At 29.5% G+C, this 22,658-nt stretch overlaps 2 protein-coding genes across 2 annotated transcripts; both read left to right on the plus strand.

Moving 5' to 3' along the window:
* The first annotated feature begins 1,153 nt into the window (after positions 1-1,153).
* LOC107959733 (uncharacterized) lies at positions 1,154-12,240 on the plus strand. Its single transcript, XM_016895863.2, has 5 exons — positions 1,154-1,354; positions 1,444-1,511; positions 1,810-1,904; positions 3,211-3,798; positions 12,068-12,240. The coding sequence occupies exons 1-4, from the start codon at positions 1,240-1,242 to the stop codon at positions 3,749-3,751; spliced, it is 819 nt and encodes a 272-aa protein (XP_016751352.1). The 5' UTR covers positions 1,154-1,239; the 3' UTR covers positions 3,752-3,798; positions 12,068-12,240.
* Positions 12,241-17,179: 4,939 nt separating this feature from the next.
* Positions 17,180-21,823, plus strand: LOC107959732 (probable receptor-like protein kinase At2g42960). The gene is made up of 8 exons (XM_016895862.2): positions 17,180-17,724; positions 18,293-19,037; positions 19,130-19,234; positions 19,418-19,540; positions 19,637-19,807; positions 19,907-20,036; positions 20,164-20,373; positions 21,199-21,823. The coding sequence occupies exons 2-8, from the start codon at positions 18,373-18,375 to the stop codon at positions 21,319-21,321; spliced, it is 1,527 nt and encodes a 508-aa protein (XP_016751351.2). The 5' UTR covers positions 17,180-17,724; positions 18,293-18,372; the 3' UTR covers positions 21,322-21,823.
* The last annotated feature ends 835 nt before the right edge of the window (positions 21,824-22,658 follow it).

Below are 22,658 nucleotides of genomic sequence, written 5' to 3' on the forward strand. Positions count from 1 at the left end.
ATATTAAATGTGAAAATGAGGGGTAGTTGGGAATTACAATTAGAAAAGGAAAGGTTGGAAAGTATTGAATGAGACATTGTGATCTGACATTATTATTCCAACAAATATTAGGAGATAATGAGCAGCATCCATAGAAGGGTAACATCTTCATGCCATATAATTATGAGATATGGGCATGGCAATAGTGTTGCATGCAGGTACCTTCTGAATACGATGGTTTTGAATGAATGGAAGGATGAACCAGAAACTTAATTCTAAACAGACTGCATTTACTGCCTGCTAACCAATGAAAATGGTGGATATATGTGCCTAGTATTGTAACACACACAATGGTGGATATATGAAATTGAGAAGTAGACTTTTTTATTATTATTGTTTTTACATTAGAGAATATTATTATAGTGAATGTAGATTTTTGTAATTTTTTTTGTTAAAATATGTAATAAGTTATGTACTTTTCATAAATTTAAAATTTAATTTTTATACTTTTATTTTCAAGAATTTAGCCCGTTACTTTTCAAATTTTAAAATTTAGGTTAATGCTTAATATTATTAAATTTTTTTTGTTAAATCTGTTGGTTTGACCTTTTGAAATAAAAAATAAATTAATATATTCCATAAGTTCCTATACTTTACAAAAATTTAGAATTTAGTTTTTGTGTTTTTATTTTTAAGAATTTAGTTCCTCTACTTTTTAGGTTTCAAGATTCAGGTCTAATTGTTAACACTAGTTTTTTTTTTGTTAAATGCAAGTTAATTACTACGTCATTTTTTAATTACATGGCTACTAAGTGTGTATTTTTTCTATTTCAAAATATTATACAAATAAATTTAACAAAACAAATCAATAATGTTAACACTTAGAACTGAATTTTGAAATTTGAAAAATAAAAATACTAAATTCTTGAAGAAGAAAAAGATAGGGATTAAATTTCATATTTTTGAAAAGTACAAAAACTTATAATATATTTTAGTATAAAACAAAATACTCATTGATGATTGTATAACTAAAAAATGATGTTATAATAAATTTTAATTTAATAAAATAATTTTAACCCGAATAATGTGAATTTTGAAATACGGAAAGTAGAATAAATATTTTAAAAACACAGGGAATTACGGCATATATATATATTATTAGGGAGGGGGTGGTTTTAAAAACGAACTGCAATCCAATTCTTCACAAAGAAACTCTGAAAGCCAAAGGGAGGGCGAGAGTAGTGGAAATAGAAAGGAAAAATGAGCTTAAAACATCACCATAACTCCAACTCCGCAGCAGCTGCTCAATCTCTCTCTTTTGATGACATTGCCGACTTCTTCTCTCTTCCCCTTGACGACGCCGCTTCCACTCTTGGTATTTTATTTCTAAGCATTTTATTGGACAATTCAGTTACTTTGGTGTTTTCTAATTTATGATTTCTATATTCAATCTTCATCCCTCAGGCGTTTGCACCTCTGTTCTCAAGAAAATCTGCCGTGAAAATGGTCTCGACAGATGGCCTCACCGCAAGGTAACCTTCCTACCCCTTTCTTCGCTCCATCCTTTTGCGTCCCTTGTCTTTCATCCCATGTCTCAAATTCCCATCGAATCGTTAGATATTGTCATCTTCTTTGATGGGTGGTTTAGATTTTTAGTATGCAACAAGAAATTTCGATTCTTTATACCTGCTTTACACTCTCTACAGTTAAAAAGGGCATGGTTTTTTTCTTGATTCTATTTTCCCCTTTTGTTTGGGAAATCTTTTAATTTTGTATTTTTGAAATTGATATTCTGTTTCAATTTGTGTGATTTTTAAATTTGAGGTTTAGTTTTTAGCTGGAAAGAGCGTCGAAGAAATCAAGAGGCATGCAGCTAGAGAAAGAAGAAGGGAAATCGCTGAGCTTTCAAAGGCTCATCGGCAGAGGTATAACCCCAAAAGAGTTGTTCGATTTGATTGTCTTTGGGATAACTTGGACGTATTTATGTTAGTTGGGGTTCAAGTTGGTGTTTTTTGTGTGAGATAGTAACCTGTGTGTTTTGTGCTTTTTATGAATTTTGTAAACAAATAATTCACCATAAGTAGTGCTAGCATGCTTTAGAGTTTTTGTTTTTATCAATCAATTTAAGTAGAAGGGAGAATTCTTTAGTTAAATACTAACAAAAACTATTGAAAATAATGCTAAATAAACCTGTCGATGCCTTTTGTATATCTTGTCATAGGAAAAAAAGTATATCATGATTATGTTCCTTGGACTAGGGTGAGGGTCTGATGTATGTTTATAACACGGTTATGTTCAATTTTTTTAAGTTTTTCTATGTATTGAAGGGTTCTTGGAGGGTCATATTCTTGTACCTATGCTTGGATATGTGTCGGCTACTAGTGTTAGACATGAGTATTTCAAGAAAAATCAAGAGTGGGAGCAACATGGCCATAGCCAGCTAGGAGTAGAAAAACATGGAGCCTAGAAAATTTTAAGTTTGAGCTTTTTCTTCTTTTTATAGTTTTCCTTTAAGAAAACAAATCGATGAAAATTATCCAGTGTAAACGAGGATAGACCTGTTATTTTTGCAAATGGAATTTTTGGCCATACTGCTTGAGTAGGCTCCATCTTAGTGCTTTTTTGGAAGTTGAGCTCTAAAAGAAGATTTCGTGCATATTGTTTTTGTTTGTAGTATGTTGGGTTCCTTGTGATTTCATGCCTGTTTTCCCTTCAAAAAGATCTCGATAGGATTCCCTAAATGTTGTAGATTAAATGTTCAAACAGATGATGAAATGAGATAATACAAGTATCTTACCAGATCATCTCTGTTAAGACTCAGGAATATCACTTTGTGTGTGTTAAAGATGGTGCTATTTGAGTCATTCACCTCTTTATTTTACCCAAATCAAAAAGACCTTTTAGATATTGATCGAATGGCCGCTCACCCGCAGACCTTCTCCCAGCTTCAAGATGGAAGATTAAAAGTTTAAAGGCTATTCATTGTTTCAAAAACAAAGAAATCACTTTGCTTGGTTGATTCTTCACCCTTGATTACTGCTCTTCAAACCTTCAGTTGGTTACTGCTTTGCAGTCATTAAGATCGTGTAAAGATTTTCTTTCATGAGAAACCTATGCTTTTCATGCTTCTTTGCAAATGATTACTGTTGTTGAACCACAATTTTACACTTCTATTGTTGATCGTTTGAGACTTATTGTATAACTGGTATTTCATGGATCTACATGCTGCAGCTCTCAACCTCAACCCCAAAACAATGAACAACCCAAATTACAAGGTGGCTCAGCATTACCGAACTTACAGCAGCAAGGGATAAGAAACATACAAACAGCGCAGGCCCTGAATTTTAGCCATCAAAGCTTGATGACGGGAGCGGCAATGTCAGATGAATTTAAGTTTGGATTCCCATCCGATGGCTTATCGGTCACTACAAACAAATGGTGGGGCAGTAGCAAGTCTGACTGTAATGAAGTCAGTGATGCTGATGGAGCTGAAACTGAGGGAGAAGACAAGCATCAAACTATTGAAGAGCCTGATTACATGGCTAATGACAAACCCGACCAAAATGGAAAAATAGAGGATGGCATTAGCCCTCAAGGGTCATCTCTGCTGGCGGCTATTAGAAAAAGGTCAATGGAAGAAGGACGAGAAGCACTTGAACTTGGTGTCTGCAAGGGCCGTGGAATGAAAAGGCTAGGTAGCAGAAAGGCATCTCTGCTGCTTCGAATATTCAAATCTTCATTACCTGATGTTTGGATCCATGACCCTTCCTAATTTTATCAAGAACAAGAAGATCCAGATATAAACAACTACAGTGAAAGGTAAGACTGAAAAGCCGGATACCAACTTAATCAGCTTTTATTTATGTCCTTTTAAATTTACTGGCTAACATCATCTGCTTTTCTTTTTGGTTGAACAATGGTGCATTAACTGTTAGAGGTTGTATTTTAGACACAAACTAAGCAAGTGATGGGTTCAATGCTTTAGGTTTACCTAGTCATGGTGCCATGATATTATTAGTTTTGGTCCATTGGATCTCACGGTGTCTTAGGTTGAAGATGGTATATGCATGCACAGCCAAGTGATCTTAATTGGTATGTGTGAGAATTTAATGAATGAGTTAGGTCCATATTGGTTGATGTATAATGTTAGATAATAAATATTTATAATTTAATACAACTCTACAGATAGTAGTAGTTTTAAATCTGATGAAGAAAAAACTTCATCAGATCAGAAAGAAGACATAAATGTTACTAGTAATCAATCTGATGAAGAAAAAACTTCAACAGATCAGGATGAAGACATAAAAGTCACTAGTTATAATTTTGATGAAGAAAACACTTCATCTGAAGATGAAAATATAGATATTCTAGAACCTATGGATACTGAACCAACAGATCTTTATGGAAAAAGGCAAATAGAAATAGATATTCAAAAAGATGATTATTTGAGATTTTTTAATAAAGATTTTGATGAAGTTCAAAAGACAACCAGTATTTTGACTAGTAAAATAGAAAACTTAATTATTGATAATATAAACCTTGAAAATACAAGAAAATCAATTAGTAAAGATCTATTAGGATATAAAACAATATGTCCTAATACTCATTATAGGCATAAAAAGAAAAAATATTATAAATTAGTCAAAAGAAAATTCAGAAATAAAAAGTTTTCTGATAATAGCAAGTCTTTTAGAAGAAAAACTTCTAGAAAAATTTAATGTATTTTAAGTGTTAAGAAAGGTCATATAGTCAAAAACTTTTCTAACAAAAGAAAAAAAATTAGAAAAAGGATAAAAAGTATTGAAGAATAAGATTTAGATATATGTTTTAAAAAGGAAATAAATCTTGAAGAAATATTATATGAGTTAGTATCAGAAACAGACTCTGATAATAACGAAGAATATATATTTATGTTTAATATAGGAAGTAGTTCTAATAATCAATTAGAAGAAATTTCTAATTGTTTAATTGGAGAAGAAAAAAACTTTTCTGATGAAATAATAAAAAAATTAATAGAAACCATATTTTTAAAGAAGAAATATATAAAATATCTAAGTTCAAAATACTCGTGGAGGATTAATAGAAATTCCTCTATTTACTAAAGATAAAATTAAGAGGATAAAAAAGAAATATTCTCAGGTTAGATATATACATTTAGGTGTAATTATGATTACTATTAGAGCTTTATTTAGGAGAGGTCATGATATTCCTATAATAGTTCTTTTAGATAAAAAATTTAAAAATTCAATAAAAAGCACTTATTGGAGGCATTCAATCTAATCTATAAACAGGTGTAATTGGATTTAAAGTTAAATCAAATTAGTTTATTTCCATGACAGACCCTCTAATAGCAAACTGTTTATGCCTTAGAGTTCAGACAAAAAATTCTGAAATAAATGATTTAGCAGAAGATCTAGCAATCAGTTGGACTTCTATTAATAAATATACGAATACGACAGAAGTAGAAATAAAATAGATTAATAACAAAATTATTGAAATCTTTGAACCAAATAGGTTTACTACTGAAATATAGCCGAAATTATTAGATTTAAGGGATTTATCAATTCCAAAAGACTGAATGATAGAAAAAATTAGTAAAGATAGTACTTATAAACCAGTAAGTGCTTTAGAATATATGTCGTCTGGTAATAGATTGTATTTTAAAAACAATTGTATAACAAATACAAATGAAAATCTAGTTTTGCCCTCTAGTTCTCAGCCAGAAGATGAAGAGGATATTATTAGTACAAATAGTAACCCAATAGGAATGAAAATTGTTCAAATTTCTATATTCCCTACTGAACCCAGTAGTAATTCTAGAAAAACTATAATGGAAGAAATTCAAACTTCAACAATTGATAAAAAATCAAAAGTTGGAATAAATATTAAAGTTACATTCCAATTTAGAAAATGTAAAAATTCTCTAAATGCCATGATAGACACTGGAGCTATAATTAGTAGTTGTAGAAGAAATGCAGTTCCTGTAGAAAAATGAGAATTAATGAAAAAACCCATAAAAATAATGAGAATAGATGATAATAAAACTACTATAAATTATAAAGTTAGAAATATACCAATCTATATAAATAATGTTAGATTTGTTATTTCTAAAATAGTATGTTTTTCTAATATGCGAGGAGATATATTATTAGGAAATAATTTTATATATAGATATTTACCTTTTATTATTGATAAAAATTCTATTAAGTTATCAGTAGAAAAAGATTTTTTAGAAATACCACTTGAAGATAATAATAAAAGTCTGTAATAAAAATTTTACACTAATTAAATTGTTAGATAATAAATATTTATAATTTATTACTAATGATTGCTGATTATTTGATCAGGCCTCATGGATAGAGGTAAACAGTCTCTAAAAGAAATAGTTGGTGAATGAACTACCGTTCACAAAAAGCCCAACAAAGGGATTGCAACAACAAACTCCAAAAAAGGATTTGTACTTACAAATATATCATTTTATCCTAATCAGGGATATGATGAACCATATCCAATGGTAAACCTACCAATTGGAACTATTTTTTCATTAACCCCAAACATGATGTGTCAATCACCAATGTCTCAAGATCTGTATTTAGCATCACAAATTAGTTATGCTGAAGCAATCAAAAGATTCGAAAATTTGTTGAAAAAATAACAAATTGAAGAAGAAAAAGAAATTTAAAAAATAAACACTAGAATTTTATTGTTTTGTCAACGAAATATGGAAAACTCATATTTTAAATCAAAAAACCAACTTTAGAAGAGCTCTTACACAGTTTTCATTATTTTTAGTTGAAAAAACAACTAAAGAAAATGAAGTTGAATATTTATTATTAAAATCTATTTTATATAAAGAATGGGATGAGTTCCAAATGGAATTCATGGATATTAAGGAGATAAACTATCTTGATACTTTTTAATATTTTATTCGTAAATAAAAAAATATTCTTATTATGAATAAGGTAGTTAGAATATGTTTATATAATAAATCTAGACAGATTTTACCGGTAGAAATATTCAACAAAATAAATGGAATTATCTGTAACCAATAGACTCAATTCCAAAAAGCTTTTTCTGAATATTTTCTCCAATCTTATATTTTTACCAATTTTATTAGAAATAGTATTCCAACTATAAATTTTAGATTGAATCATGAACCGTTTAATACAACAAGTATTGAATGGGAATTTGTTAGAGAAATAGTAGTACAAAATTTCTCTTTTCATCTTTTAAAAGATTTTCCAACAGTAGTAAAATCTTTATTACAAATCATCATAAACAATGATGATTTTTTCTATTATTTTTATATCCAAATTAGTACTCTTATTGATATTTCTACAAAAAAAAAAGATTTTTTCAGCCATATCAAATATGGGACATTCACACAATGCTCGGAAGTCCTTGATTATCTACCCTAAATGAAGATAAAGAATGCTTGACAAAAATAATTGACAAGTGTCAGAATAATTTAAGCTGGAATTGATTTAATGGCTAAAGCCAAATATATTCTCCAACAAAAAGATCATCAATTTAGAACTGATGGTAGAAAGATATTGGCATACTATTCTTATCTTATTAAAGAAAAAGATGATGAAGGTATTCAATTGCTAAAAAAAATAGCAGAAATGGACATTGAAGATTTTCCATTCAACATTCTGCAACAAATCAGAAGTACGTGGGAAATTTGTCATCAAAATTTATTTACCATTCATCACTATGGTTGAAGTAAAAAAAGATGGCAACCTGAAAGAAAGGAAAACTACATACCAACAACAAAGTTTGGCAACGTAGAGGTTATCATGATGCAAACATGGAAATAACCATGAAGTAAGCAGTGATATAATAATCTAGATGCAACCTGCAAAGATTGCAATATGGATTGATGATGACGCAAGCAGTGATGGAAGCAACCATTAATGCTAGATAAAAATATCAAGATGCAGACAACAAAGATTTGCAACATGGATCAACCATCAAATCAATGATGGAACAAGACTGAAACGTGGAAGCAACCATAATCATAGAAGCAAAAAGACGTATGAAATGTGGAAGCAACCACATCCATGAAGAAGTGAATCCTTATTAGAACTACTGTTCGAGATTCAAAATACCATTGTATAGAATTTGTAAACTCCTATTTAAATAGAAAGGAAAGATCAATTGTACAGACCTCTTAGAATTACCAAATAATATAATCTTGTACATTACCAAAGAATATTCTCTTTTATAGTTTTCCTTTACTAGAAAAAACTCACCTGAAGACGAAAATATAGAAATCCCAGATCCTATAGATACTGAAAAAATAGATCCTTATGAAAAAAGGAAAATAGAGTCAGAAATTCAAACAAATAATTATCTAATTAAAGATTTAGATAAAGATCAAACTGGTTGTACTATTTTGACTAGTAAAATAGAACTCAACCATCCTTTATAAGACTCTAGTATAGGAAAAGTATAAAAGAGAATATTCTTTGATAATGTACAAGGTGATATTATTTGATAATTCTAAGATGTCTGTACAATTGATATTTCCTCTCTATTTAAAGAGGAGTTTACAGATTCTATACAATTGTATTTTGAATCCCGAACAGTAGTTATGATAAGGATTCACTTCTTCATGGGTGTGGTTGCTTCTACATTTCATGTGCCTTTTTGCTTCTGTGATTATGGTTGCTTCCACGTTTCATAGTTTTGTTCCATCATTGATTTGATGGTTGATCTATGTTGCAAATCTTTGTTGTCTGCATCTGGATGCCATTATCTAGCATTAATGGTTGTTTCCATCACTGCTTGCGTCATCATCAATCAACATTGCAATATTTGTTGATTGCATCTAGATTATTACATCACCACTTACTTTATGGTTATTTCCATGTTTGCATCATGATGATCTCTACGTTGCCAAACTTTGTTGTTGGTATATAGTTTTCCTTTCTTTCAGGTTGCCATCTTTTTTGACTTAAACCATAGTGATGAATGGTAGATAAATTTTGATGACAATTTTCCCACGTGATTTTGATTTGTTGCAGAATGTTGGATGGGAAATCTTCAATGTCCATTTCTGCTATCTTTTTTAGCAATTGAATACTTTCATCATCTTTTTCTTTAATAAGATAAGAATAGTATGCCAATATCATTCTACCATCAGTTCTGAATTGATGATCTTTTTGTTGGAGAAGATATTTGGCTTTAGCCATTAAATCAATTCCAGCTTGAATTTGATAATAGCTTGAATTATTCTGACACTTGTCAATTGTTTTTGTCAAGCATTCTTTATCTTCATTTAAGGCAGATAATCGGGGACTTCTGAGCATCGTGTGAATATCCCATATTTGATATGGTTGAAAAAATCTTTCTTTTTCAGAAATATCAATAAGAGTACTAATTCAGATATAAAAATAATAGAAAAAATCATCATTGTTTATGATAGTTTGTAATAAAGATTTTACTATTGCTGCAAAACTTTTTAAAAGATTAAAAGAAAATTTTTGTACAATTATTTCTCTTATAAAACCCCATTCAATATTGGTTATATTGAACGGTTCATGATCCAATCTATATTTTATAGTTGGAATGCTTTCACCTATGAAATTTATAAAAACATTAAATTGTAGAAAATATTCAGAAAAAGCTTTTTGGAATTGAGTCTGTTGGTTACATATAATTCCATTTATTTTGTTGAATATTTCTACCGGTAAAATTTGTCTAGATTTATTATATAAACATATTCTAAATGCCTTATCCATAATAGGAGTATTTTTTCCTTTACGAATAAAATATTGAAAAGTATCAAGAAGATTGTTTATCTCCTTAATATCCATGAATTCCATTTGGAACTCATCCAATTTTTTATAAAAAATGGATTTTAGTAATAAATCTTCAGCTTTATTTTCTTTAGTTGTTTTTTCAACTAAAAATAATGAAAACTGTGTAAGAGCTCTTCTAAAGTTGGTTTTTTGATTTGAAATATGGGTTTTCCATATCTCGTTGATAAAACAATAAAATTTTGGTGGTATACTAGGATTATAAAAAAAAATTTATTTTTGAAATTTCTTTTTCTTCTTCAATTTGTTGTTTTTTCAACAACTTTTCGAATCTTTTGATTGTTTCAGCATAGCTGGTTTGTGATGCTAAATACAGATCTTAGGACATTGGTGATTGACACACCATGTTTGGGGTTAATAAAAAAGTAGTTCTAATTGGTTGGTTTACCATTGGATGATTTAAAACATTTGTTCCAATCGGTTGATTTACCATTGGATATAGTTCATAATATCCCTGATTAGGATAAAATATTATATTTGCAGGTACAAATCTTTTTTTGGAGTTTGTTGCTGCAATCCATTTGTTGGGCTTTTTGTGAACGGTAGTTCATTCACCAACTATTTCTTTTAAAGGTTGTTTACTTCTATCCATGAGGCATGCTCAAATAATCAACAAGAAAATTCTCAGTACTTTTTATATATATAATTTCAAAATCAAAAGTACATAATTCATTATACCATCTATTTCTTCTTGGTACAATTTTCAAACTATCGTTAGTAAAGAATTGTTTAATTGCCTAATTATCAGTTTTTATGATAAATTTTTCAGGTGCTAAATATATAAGGAAAGTTTTTATTCCTTTTTTAATAGCTAAAAGTTCTTTTTCATAAATGATATAATTAACCTCATTTGGTTTAATTTTTCCTGAACTATAACCACATATTATTTCTTTATTATTATTAGTTTTAACTTTTAAAATACATCCCCAATGATTTTGTGATGCATTTGTTTCTAAAATTAGTTTATCACCTGTTTTAGGTAAATAAACTTTTGGATTATAAGTTATTTCTGTTTTTAAATTTTTTATAATTTCTAAATATTTTTTAGACCAGTAAAAATGATTATCCTTTTTTAATTTATCATATAACACACCTATTTTTTTAGATAATTTAGGGAAAAAGGATCTTCCATAATTAATAATTCTTAAAAATTGTTGAAGATGTTTTTTTATCTTCTATATTTTTAGGAATTTTTTTTTATTTTTACAATGATATGATTTTGTAGTTTAAGACCATCAGCTGATAATTTTAATCCTAAAAATTCTATTTCAATTTTTTCAAGCTCTATCTTTTTAGGGCTTAATATAATTTCATGTTTTAGGAATTCCTGAAAAATAATATTTAGATGTTTTCTATGAGTTTCTAATGTATCGGAGAATATTAAAATATCATCAATATAAACAACACAAAATTTTTTATACTTATTAAAAATAGAATCCATCTATTTTTGAAAAATTTGTGGAGCATTACATAATCTGAATGGCATTACTTTCCATTGATAATGTCCATTAGGAGCACTAAATGCTGTTAATGGTTTGGATTCGTCGGTTAGCATAATTTGCCAAAAATCTGATTTACAATTAAACTTACTAAAATATTCGGCATGTTTAGCCTGATTAATCAAAACTTCTTTTCTAGGAATAAAATATCCATAAAAAATACTTCTTTTTATTTCAGCATGATTTCTTACCAAAAAGGCTGGACTAGAATGTAGACTATTAGTTTTTTCTATTAATCCTTTTCCTAATAATTCTTTAATCTGTATATCAAATTCATCTATATCTTGTTTAGTATAGATTATAGGTTTAACCCTAATGGTTTTATTAGGATTTACTAATTTTATTTCACAATATCTAGGACTACTTTTTCATAATTTTAATGGTTCTTCATTAAAATTATCTTCAAGGATTTTAAACAACGAATGATTTGTTTCAGTTGTTTAATTTGTTTCTTTCTTGTTGGTGTAAAGTTTTTATCACATACAAACTTATGATTTTCTACCAGTAGAATTTCCGCAGAAGATTTTTCTATAGATAAAATAACTAAATTTTTATCAATAGAAAATGGTAGATGTTGATATATAAAATTATTTCTTAATAATATATCTCCATGCATAGCAAGAAAACATAATATTTTAGGGATCATAAATCTAACATTATTTATGTAGATTGATATATTTCTAGCCTTATATTGGATTATAGTTTCTTTACCATCTATTCCAATAGCATTTATAGGATTTCTCATTAATTCTCATTTTTCTATAGGAATAGCATTTTTTCTACAACTACTAGTTGTAGCTCCAGTGCCAAGTAAAGCATGTAAAGAGTTTTTTTATATTCTCTAAATTGAAAAGTAATTTCAATATATGTATAATATTTCCTGGGTTGGAAATTTGAAAATGTAATAATATCATTTTTTCCAATTTTCATTTGTTGAATAATTGTTTTTAACTTTCCAATTCTAGTGTTTCTAGAATTTTCTATTAGAAATATATTTTCATCAATATTAGTCTTAGATTCTGATATTAATTCATATGATATTTCATTAGGATTTGTTTCCTTTTTAAAACATATTTCTAAATCTTGTTCTTCAAGACTTTTTTTTATCATTTTTCTAGCATCTTTTCTTTTGTAACAAAAGTTTATGACTATATGACCTTTCTTAGCACTTAAAAGACCTTTAATTTTTTTAGAAGTTTTTCGTCTAAAAGATCGACTGTTAATATAACCAGAAAATTTTTTATTACTTAATTTCCTTTTAACTAATTTATAGTATTTTTACTTTTTATGCCTATGATGAGTATTAGGACGTATTGTTTTATATCCAAATAAATCTTTACTAATTGATTTTCCTGTATTTTCATGATTTATATTATCAATAATTAAGTTTTCAATTTTACTAGTCAAAATAGTACAACCAATATTTTGATCTTTATTTAAAGATCTAAGATATATGGGTTTTAACTTTGTTATTATTGCATTGAATAGTATTTAAGGAGAGATTAACTTGTAAAACGATATATATAATATTGGTCCTCAAACTTTTTTCCTAAAATTGTTTAACTTAACTGTTAAATGAGACGTATGTAAAAATCTGGGTTTAATGTTTTTATAGACACCATTGTTAACTATAGTATTTTACATTTTTTTTAAAATACTTATAGTACATAAAATAGAGCATGAATAGATTATGTAATTGAAAATGTTTTGGTGCAATCTAACTCTTTAATAAATTTTATTAAAGGGAATGAAAAGGTAAATAAAAAGTAAACTCATGGATTTTAGTTATTTCGAACTTCAGTTGCATTTACAAAGTATGGGGTCTTTTTATGTATAAAAAAAGTTACTGAAAAAGGGAGTGAAATTCAGTTGCACTGCACGTGACTCGTGAGGTTTCTGATGCACAAAAACACATGCAACCCATATGATGTGAGTAATTCTAGACTTTTGATTTGTCCACACATGATTTATAATTATCACATTCATCCTTTACTTTGCCTTAATCTCCTATTTTCACCTTTTTTTTAATTTCCTAATTACAAATGCTCCATTAATTGTGTTTGTTTTCTTATTTTCATATCATCTTTATTCATATTTCGTATGTTTTTCCTTTTAAAAATACATTTATTCTGGTTTATAAAAAATATATATAAACTCAAGGAATAGTAATTAAAATATGGATTATTTGTTATATATAATGGCTGACAAACAAGCAAGCAGAAGAAGATCGTACTCAAGTTGTTCGATTTAATAAATAAAGATTCAGATCTAACCTGAATTAAGAAAACAAATAAAAAAAATTTAAGAATAAAGAATAAATGTTCGAAATAATATCTAAATAAAGAAAATATAGAATAAAAAGTGAAAGATGGATCTAATCAACCCAACAAATTCAATTAATGGCTCTAATCAACTCTTTAAATAAACTTGTTTCTAAAAATCACAAGAAAACAATCTTGCACAAAAAAATAACTTTAATATGTAAAAAAAAAATCTAAAATTCAGAATAAATAAATAGTAAAACCTAATAAATACAATATGGGCTCATATATAATAAAAATTAAACTTAAAAATCAAAGCCAATATTATTTAAACTTGAATTAAAAAATCGAAACTTGTAATTTTCATAATAATCTCGTTCAAAAATTTTTCTCGCGCATTCTTTACTAAAACGATCATAACTTGAGCTCCCAAACTTGAAATTGAGTGGTTCAAAGTGTGTTTCAAAACTAAGAGATAGATCTTCGAATGCTATGAAAACATCTCAACCTAGAAATGCTTGGATCTCATCTAAAAAGTCGTCACAAGTTGATTGATTGATTTTTCAAACTTGAAAATTGACAGCTTCGGTGATTGGAATTAATAAATTTCAGCACACCTGCGCATGTATCAATGATAGATTAAAAACATGAGAGTCAATATCAACAAATGGTTGGAAGGAGTGAAAGCAGATTTCTTCTCCAAAATTTTGAACCAAGTTTGTAGTCTTAGACTATAAAACGAATGAAAACGTTGTGATTACATTAAAAACAAAGTTTGTAGTCAATTTCGTTCCCGTACCGACTTGAATGATCTTTTTGGTAGTAAATTGAAACAATAAACTTTAGGTTTTTCTCTGATGCAAATTCCAATTGGTATCAACTGTACTAGTGCTTACTAGTTGATTTTGCCCATAAAAAATGAATTTTAAAATATAATATATTTTTTATTATTTATTTTAAATTTATTGAATAATGGATTGTCATATACATAATATGAGATGATCTTATTATTTAATTCATGAAATAATTGTAAATATTTATTATATATATATATATCAAATCTTTTTAAAAAATAATGATAAATTTGAAGCAGTACATCGAAATAAATTGATAGAAAAATGTCCATTGGCAAAGTATTTACTCCTTTAATTAAGACAACCTAATTATATATTTTAAGCATAATTAAAAATCTAAAAATTAAATAAATTAAACACTTGTATTCTTTGTAATTGTGTTTATGAAAATTTTATTTTTTAATATAAATTTAATAACATTTTGAGCTTTCGAATACTGTTTATAGAGTGTATTTTTTTTTCAACAAATTTATCACAGGTTTTGATGTAATACTTACCATTACTCATAGTCTCTCCACAACCCATAAATTGGAGGATAATACGCTTTAATACATTCGAATTCATGTCTTTCTGCATTGACAACAATGCACATGTCAACCGAGCTAAGGCTCAATCGATACTTTTTAACTCAATTTACGAGATAAAATAATTATTTAAAAAATATTATCGAATTATTAGAAAATTAAAGAAAAGGTTGAGACTCATGAAAACTTGATAGTTCCGTTTTCAAACATTAGAACAAAAGACAGAATTATATGAAACTACAAAAGAAGAAGAAGAAGACTGCTTTCGTTAATCTTAACCTAGAAGACAAATGCAACTCATTATTATTATTACATTTCCCCCTTTTTTTTATTATTGTTATTTTTTGTAATAATTCAATAATGTAAATCTGATAGAAGAAAAAGAGGAGATTTGGGGGAAAAAGAAAAGAGATTAGATTTAATTGAGACAAACTTTATGGAAAAAGTTATGCTTCAGATCAAAGTCTGTATTAACTTCCCCCATTAGGGGCTTTATTTTTCCCCTAAACCCATAATTATATCCCCAATACACTTAGGAAAACTAATAAAATATCAACACAAGATTAGGTATTCATGTTTGGTCCAATTTTGATTGACATTATTACCCCCATGAATCATTGCAAAAATAAATAAATAAAAGTATCGTGGAGGTCCTTGTCCTAGGAGTTAGATTGTTTTTTGTCCCTCTCTGTTAAAAAGATGGACAAATTAATTTCTATATGTTAAATCAAAGAGAAAATTAGTCATTTTTTTTGTTAAAATATTAATCTATTTGTATTGTTTAAAACATGTGCGATTGATAGAATAACCAAATAGTAACACGTGGCATGCTACGTGTACCTCATGCAGAGATACAATGACCAATTTATAATAGTAGAAATTGATGAGATTTTTAACAAAATGACTAGTTTACTATTTGATTTAACATACAAAGACTAATTTACCCATTTTCTTAACTGATGAGGCAAAATGCAATTTGGCCCTAATATTTCATGGTACTTTTATCAATTAATTTTCAAAACTCTTTTTTGGGTCGATAATTTTTACTTAATAGTTGAATTAGTTAAAATTTAAAAATATTTAAATATGAATAATATATAATAAAAATGAAATTGCATGAAGCATAAATATTTGGAAATTGGTTGGTTTTGTTTTAAAAAGGAAGGTGAGTAATGTGATCTGTTTCTGTTCAATCATAGGTTAATTGGGTGCTTACCAAATCTTAGTAAGATGTCTTAGTTGAATGGTTGAAGATAGTCACCCTTCCTTTAATTTAATCAACCATTTATAAAGCATGAAATCAATAAGAATTAAATATGTAAATACATACCCATTCATTTTTATTAAATGAATTAATTACGGTAAAATTGGAATAGCGTTATCGCTTATTATTTAGCAGACTTAGTTTTTATAATCTTATAAATGCAATCTTTTGTATGGAATTGAAAAAAGAAAAATTCAAGACAATACGTGTTATTTCTCTGGACTTATTTAATTCCTTTTAATAATACAGAGATTAAATTAATATTTTAATCAATATATTAATATCCATTATTATTCTTTTATGAGCGGAGGTTATGTGTCAGGTCAAATCGTGATTCTAATTTTTTTTAAAATTCAAATTGGTCTCAACTCAATTCACTCGAACGATCAATTTTATTATAAAATATTAAAAATATAGATTTATATTTATATTTATATAAATAAAAATGATAAAATTTATTTTAAAGTACAGTGGAGTTGTCTATGGATGAGAGGGTTGAATCATATCTTCGAAGCCATTTTCATGAGAGATTAAGACATGCTAACTCCTTGAAAATGAAATTTAAGAATTAATTCTTTCAATTGAAAAATAATTTTAGACAACTTAAATAAGTAAACATGAAGGCAACCGTAGATTTTAGGTGCTGGATTTGGGTTTGACTTTCTTTTTATTTGAATATTTTGCTTAAATATCATTTAACTATTTAATTTTATTTTTTCTATAGAAATAATTAAAAATCGAAAATGACCATTATAACTTTTCATAAATTAAGGAATTTTACTAATAATTAGATGACACTTGAAATTAAAATTAATTAGGATTTTTATAAAATAAAATAAATATTTTATATTTAAATTAATAAAAAAATTGAAAAGAAAAGAGCAAAATCTATGGAGTGAAATTAAATTGTTCATTAAATTAAATTCAAACTGTGATGATATAAATTATCCATTGACACAGGATTGGATTGAATTTTTTATTATCCCAAAATATAAGTGCCCACTTCCATGAGTTCACCTCAATTTTGCTTTTCCTTCACTGTTTCCTTTTCTTTTTCCTCTCTGTCTCTCTCTCTGGTTTCCTCCATTGCAAACTAAGCTTCCTTTCCAGCTTTCTTTGAGGTCCCTCTCTTCCCCTCAAACACCCAAGACCCACCAACCATTTTACCCACCCCTTCTCCTTTTCTTTCCTCCCCCTTTTTTTTTCTTTTCATTATATATTTAGCCTTTTTCCCTCTTTATATATGTAATATATATGCATTTTTGGTTGAAGCTGAATTCTTTCTTTTTGCCCACTTGGAAGGCGAACAACAACTACAACAACAAAAGAAAGGGTCTCTACTTGTGAACTACTCTTTCCCTTTGCAACAGCAGATTTACCCTTTTTCAGGCATTTGGGGGGGTTTTGTTTTGTTTTGTTTTGCATTGCCTTGACTTATCTTTTTTGCTCATTCGGATGCTAAAGTTTAAGGGTTTTGTTTTTTCTTTGCTTCTTTGAATGCTCAAGGAAGAAGATCGAGGTAAATGCTCTGTCTTTCTTTCTCTTTTTATTTTACTTTATCTGTCTCTTACTTGGATCATAAGTGATTCTTTTGTTTTTATTTTACAAGTTTATTCATTTTCAAGAGAAATGGAGTTCGTTTGGGTGTATTTAATCACGGAATATAAGTTTATTGTAAAATTTTAATTGGTCTGACTTGTTTATTGAATGATTTTTCTTGATTGTTTAAGTTCATAGAAAATGTGGGGTTTTTTTCTTCTTTTCTTTTTTTCTTTTTCACTCATGAACTTCATTAAATGTGGTATCAGATTCTCCTGTTATTATTATTTTTTACTTTTCCTTTTCATCTTTTTCTGTTCTTTTCGGCGGGTGAAGATTAAGCCAAGAATCTTATGGGATTTATTTACTTTTTTGGGTCTTTAGATTTGAATGCAAGGATGGGTTTTATGAGAATGGATGAAATGTCAATCACATCTAGCTTGTTCTCCATAGCATTTCTCCAAAAATGAGTCTATGGATCTTTAAAAGGATTAAACATGTCACATTTTGATATTTCTGGTGTTATATGACATGTTTCTGGTATGCAGGTAGGAATATCTTAAGATTCTGATATTGTATACAAGAGGCTGAATATAATTTTTGACTCTTCAAATCCAGAAGATCAGAGATGTCATCTCAGGGTGCCTTAAATGCTGAGTTATCAAAGAAGACGTCATTTTTGGGTCTAAAACTTTGGGTTTTGATTGGTATATCTGTTGGGGCATTTATAGTGTTGATTCTTGGTATTTTGTCTGTTTGGGTTACATTTCGGAGAAGATCCAGACGATCGGTAGACAAGTTCTCGCTTTCTCAGATACCAAATGTCTCAAAGGAAATCAAGGTTGACAAGGTTGGAGTTCAGAGATTCAATGATCAACCAGAAAGCTTATTCCTTTCTGTTAATGATAAATCGAATGATAAGAATTCTGAGAGAATGTTAGCTCATCTGGGGATGAGCAAATTGAGTGATCCTGATAATGCAAGTCAATGCAGCTCAATTTACCATCACGAGAGAGGTTTTAGTTCTCATTCAGGAGAAGAAGGGAGCTCTGGAACGGTTCGAAAACAGTCTTCATTGTCATATGGAGGACTAGTGACGGCCTCTCCCTTAGTTGGTCTGCCAGAAATTTCACATCTTGGGTGGGGTCACTGGTTTACTCTTAGGGATCTCGATCTCGCCACAAGTCACTTCGCCGCAGAGAATGTGCTTGGAGAGGGTGGATATGGGGTGGTTTACAAGGGTAGACTGATCAATGGAACTGAAGTAGCAGTTAAGAAAATTCTTAATAATCTGTAAGGATATATTTGAGACACTTTTTATTTTCTTTTATTACTTGGTTCTTAAAAAGGATGTTTTGTACTAAATTGCGCATTTGGATGTCTAGGGGACAGGCTGAAAAAGAATTTAGGGTGGAAGTGGAGGCCATTGGTCATGTTCGTCATAAGAATCTTGTGCGGCTTTTGGGTTATTGCATAGAAGGAGTTCACAGGTGAACTCAAATATGTTTCATCGGTTTATTTGTCAATTTCTTGCAGATTCACTTTTAACCGTAATTGTTTATTAATATGTTAATGCAGGCTAGACTTTTGTCATCCTATCTGTCTTCATAGTTATTTGAGTATGATTAGCTGCAAATGAGATTATAACTGTAATTATTGGTTGATTATCATAGGATGCTGGTATACGAATATGTGAATAATGGTAACTTGGAACAATGGCTACACGGGGCAATGCGCCAGCATGGTACCCTTACTTGGGAGGCTCGCATGAAGGTTATTATTGGTACTGCCAAGGCGTAAGTCACCATTCAAACTTGAAGCTTCTTGTTGTGTTTACTTTTTGTTAGTTAAAAAGTTGAAGTGTAACAAAAAGCTGGTGTTTTTGGTTGCAGGCTTGCTTATTTGCATGAAGCAATAGAACCCAAAGTTGTTCACCGGGACATAAAATCAAGTAACATCTTGATTGATGATGATTTCAATGCCAAGGTTTCTGATTTTGGACTGGCCAAGCTCTTGGGTTCAGGAGAGAGTCATATCACAACTAGAGTTATGGGGACATTTGGGTAACTCTTTTTTAAGTTCTTGCTCTCTCCAGCAATTATTTATTATCGTATTTGAATTCCAAGTATCTGCGGATTGAAAATTTTGTATGTGACTTGCAGTTATGTGGCACCAGAATATGCTAACACTGGCTTGTTAAATGAGAAGAGTGATATTTACAGCTTCGGTGTTCTTCTGCTTGAAGCTGTCACTGGAAGAGACCCTGTTGACTATGGCAGACCAGCAAATGAGGTGATAATTAATACATGCTAACACTTTTTCCATCAAATTCTCCTCTCTTGGCCCCCTCACTGTGTTTGATTGTATATCGCTAAGTTCTTCAAGAATTTCTCATAAGCAAACCATATGCCTACTGCAGGTTAACCTTGTTGAGTGGCTTAAGATGATGGTTGGAACGAGAAGAGCAGAGGAAGTTGTGGATCCAAATCTTGAAACTAGACCTGCCACACGTGCTCTTAAACGTGCCCTTTTGGTGGCACTTAGGTGTGTTGATCCTGATGCAAATAAGCGACCCAAAATGACTCAGGTTGTGCGAATGCTTGAAGCTGATGAATATCCATTTCGTGAGGTATAAGTTCCCTGTTTTTTGGAATTTAATGTTATTTTCATGTATATGCTGTATGGGTTTTTTTTTTTCATGAATTATTAATGTACTAGGTGTAGTGCATTTCTTTTGAATTACGGTTTGCAAATTTCAGCATATTTGGTAGTGAGCCGGATACTCGGTATCTTTGGTAGAGTATTTCTCCGTTGCATCTCCTGCTATTCCTTCACTCTAAACGATTCACTGAGAAAAAGAAAAGAACAGTGGGGAATCCTACTAGGCAGAAAACCTATCCCGATGAATGTCTCAATGCTAGTTAATTTGTTTTAATTACTACGATATAAAGGCTTATCACGAATTATGAAGTCTCTGAAGTATTTTTGATGTTATTATTTGAATTTCTGATGCTCAAGTTTGTTGTCATGCTCTTACATGACATGCATTATGACCTAGTGCTTACCGCGCATCTATCTTGCGATACATACAATACTATTCTTTTGGCTTGTAAAACCCGTGTCCATCTATAAACCAGACAGCTAGTACTGTAAAGTGCTTTCAATGTCTTAGCATTCTACTTCCTACCACTCGATTGTTGATGGTCGTTTACCAGAGGTTTTTCTTGAATTCTATTAGCCCTACAACAACGGTATTTTGTAGTTTCTGAATCTCATTCTAGTTTGTTTTGCTTCTTGTAGCTCCTTATACCATTCTCAACTTGGCCTTAAACTTATTTTCATTCATATATGGTTATGTTGTCCTACACCTGTGCTTGTTTTTGCATGATCATTGTACCCTACAAGCTCCGTTGACAAAACCCTGATATCAGTCTTCTTCAATCTTATCATTCAGGACCGGAGGAACAGAAAGAGCCGAACAGCCAGCATGGAAATCGAATCATTGAAGGAACCAACGGACGCGGAGAGCAAGGCCGGGGAATCACAGAGCAGCGTAACCAAGACGACGCATGAGTAATAGGACTACTGACAAAAAAGCAATGACATGGTGAATAATTGGTGTAGTATTTAAAGCTTTTCGGCTACCCATTGATACATGTACATCTCAAAGTTTGTTTGTATGTTGGAGAAATTTGGTGCATTGGAAGAGATGAATCTCTCTCAGCATGAAGAAAAAAAAGCACGTTAGGGGTTTTGAATTACAGGCATGAGCATCATCAGCTGTTTTCTTGGGCAAATCAGAGGGATGAAAGGCAGCTTTCAAGCAGATGAAAGGCTAACATCCAAAAAGGAAAAAAAAAGAGAGATAAAATAGTTCTTGTTGTACAGGTGTGTCTCTGGGATTGGTGGGCTGTCTTTTATTATGCTACTATATGATATGATTATTATTTATTTTATTTATATTTTTCTTTGTTTTCCCCCCTCTTGGGGATTCAATTAATGTTCTTTGGATGATAATGATCATTTTGATTTGCACTTTGTAATGATTGCATGTGTGGGTATTCAATCTTTCTTTTTCAGTTTTGATTCATGATTTAGTGTCGCCTCAGAGCTCACAGTAATCAGTTTCCTGTTTCAGATTTCATCATATGACCTTCCCAAATCACAATCTCTACATGCATGCTACTAGTGTAAAGTTGCAAATACAAGAGTAATCATAATTATACGTAAAAGTAGAAATGGAATGTTTGGTTGGTTGGTTACAGGTAAAATGTCATCTAAGTGTATATTTTACGTTTTAGATTAGTTGTCTGAATTTCCTATCGTCAAGTGTAATAATAATGTTTGACTTGTAATTCGGGCCTTGTAACACTTTTTCAGTTGAGTGGTCTACCCGCCGTTTGCAGTTTCTAGAGGTTTAGGGGTATTTTATTAATATATAAAGAAAATTCATAAATAGATTTTGATGCTATGTATTTTTTATTTTTATTTTTAATAAGGATATATATAATCATAATTTACACTACTTTTACCTTTTCTATTTCACTTATCTTATCTAAAACTATCATAAAGTTATTTGTACTAAGAGTTTACCTAAAAAATGAATAAATTAATCACTGTATGTTAAATTAAAAAGTAAATTTGTTCTTTTGGTTAAATATTTCATCTATTTCTATTGTTAAAAGTTAGTGCAGTTGGTAGAATAGCTAGACAGTTATATATGATCTGTCACGTGTACTTCATACCTGGTAAAAATTGATCAATTTTTAATAATAGAAATTTATGAATTTTTTAACAGAAAAGCTAGTTTGCTTATTTTATCTAATGTACATGGACTAATTTGCCCATTATTTTTACTAGAGGGGGCAAAATGTAATTTGATTTCTAATATAAATGCCTCTGTCGTACTCTTAC

This window comes from Gossypium hirsutum, chromosome D04 (assembly GCF_007990345.1).
Source record: "Gossypium hirsutum isolate 1008001.06 chromosome D04, Gossypium_hirsutum_v2.1, whole genome shotgun sequence".
Taxonomy (NCBI): Eukaryota; Viridiplantae; Streptophyta; class Magnoliopsida; order Malvales; family Malvaceae; genus Gossypium; species Gossypium hirsutum.

Excerpts from the sequence above, each read along its gene's own strand:
- LOC107959733 (XM_016895863.2), top strand. The coding sequence starts at position 1,240 with ATGAGCTTAAAACATCACCATAACTCCAACTCCGCAGCAGCTGCTCAA. Across the intron at positions 1,355-1,443 it reads CGACGCCGCTTCCACTCTTG|GCGTTTGCACCTCTGTTCTC; the intron begins GTATTTTATTTC and ends TTCATCCCTCAG. Across the intron at positions 1,512-1,809 it reads ACAGATGGCCTCACCGCAAG|TTTTTAGCTGGAAAGAGCGT; the intron begins GTAACCTTCCTA and ends TTTGAGGTTTAG.
- LOC107959732 (XM_016895862.2), top strand. The coding sequence starts at position 18,373 with ATGTCATCTCAGGGTGCCTTAAATGCTGAGTTATCAAAGAAGACGTCA. Across the intron at positions 19,235-19,417 it reads TGCATAGAAGGAGTTCACAG|GATGCTGGTATACGAATATG; the intron begins GTGAACTCAAAT and ends TGATTATCATAG. Across the intron at positions 20,374-21,198 it reads ATGAATATCCATTTCGTGAG|GACCGGAGGAACAGAAAGAG; the intron begins GTATAAGTTCCC and ends CTTATCATTCAG.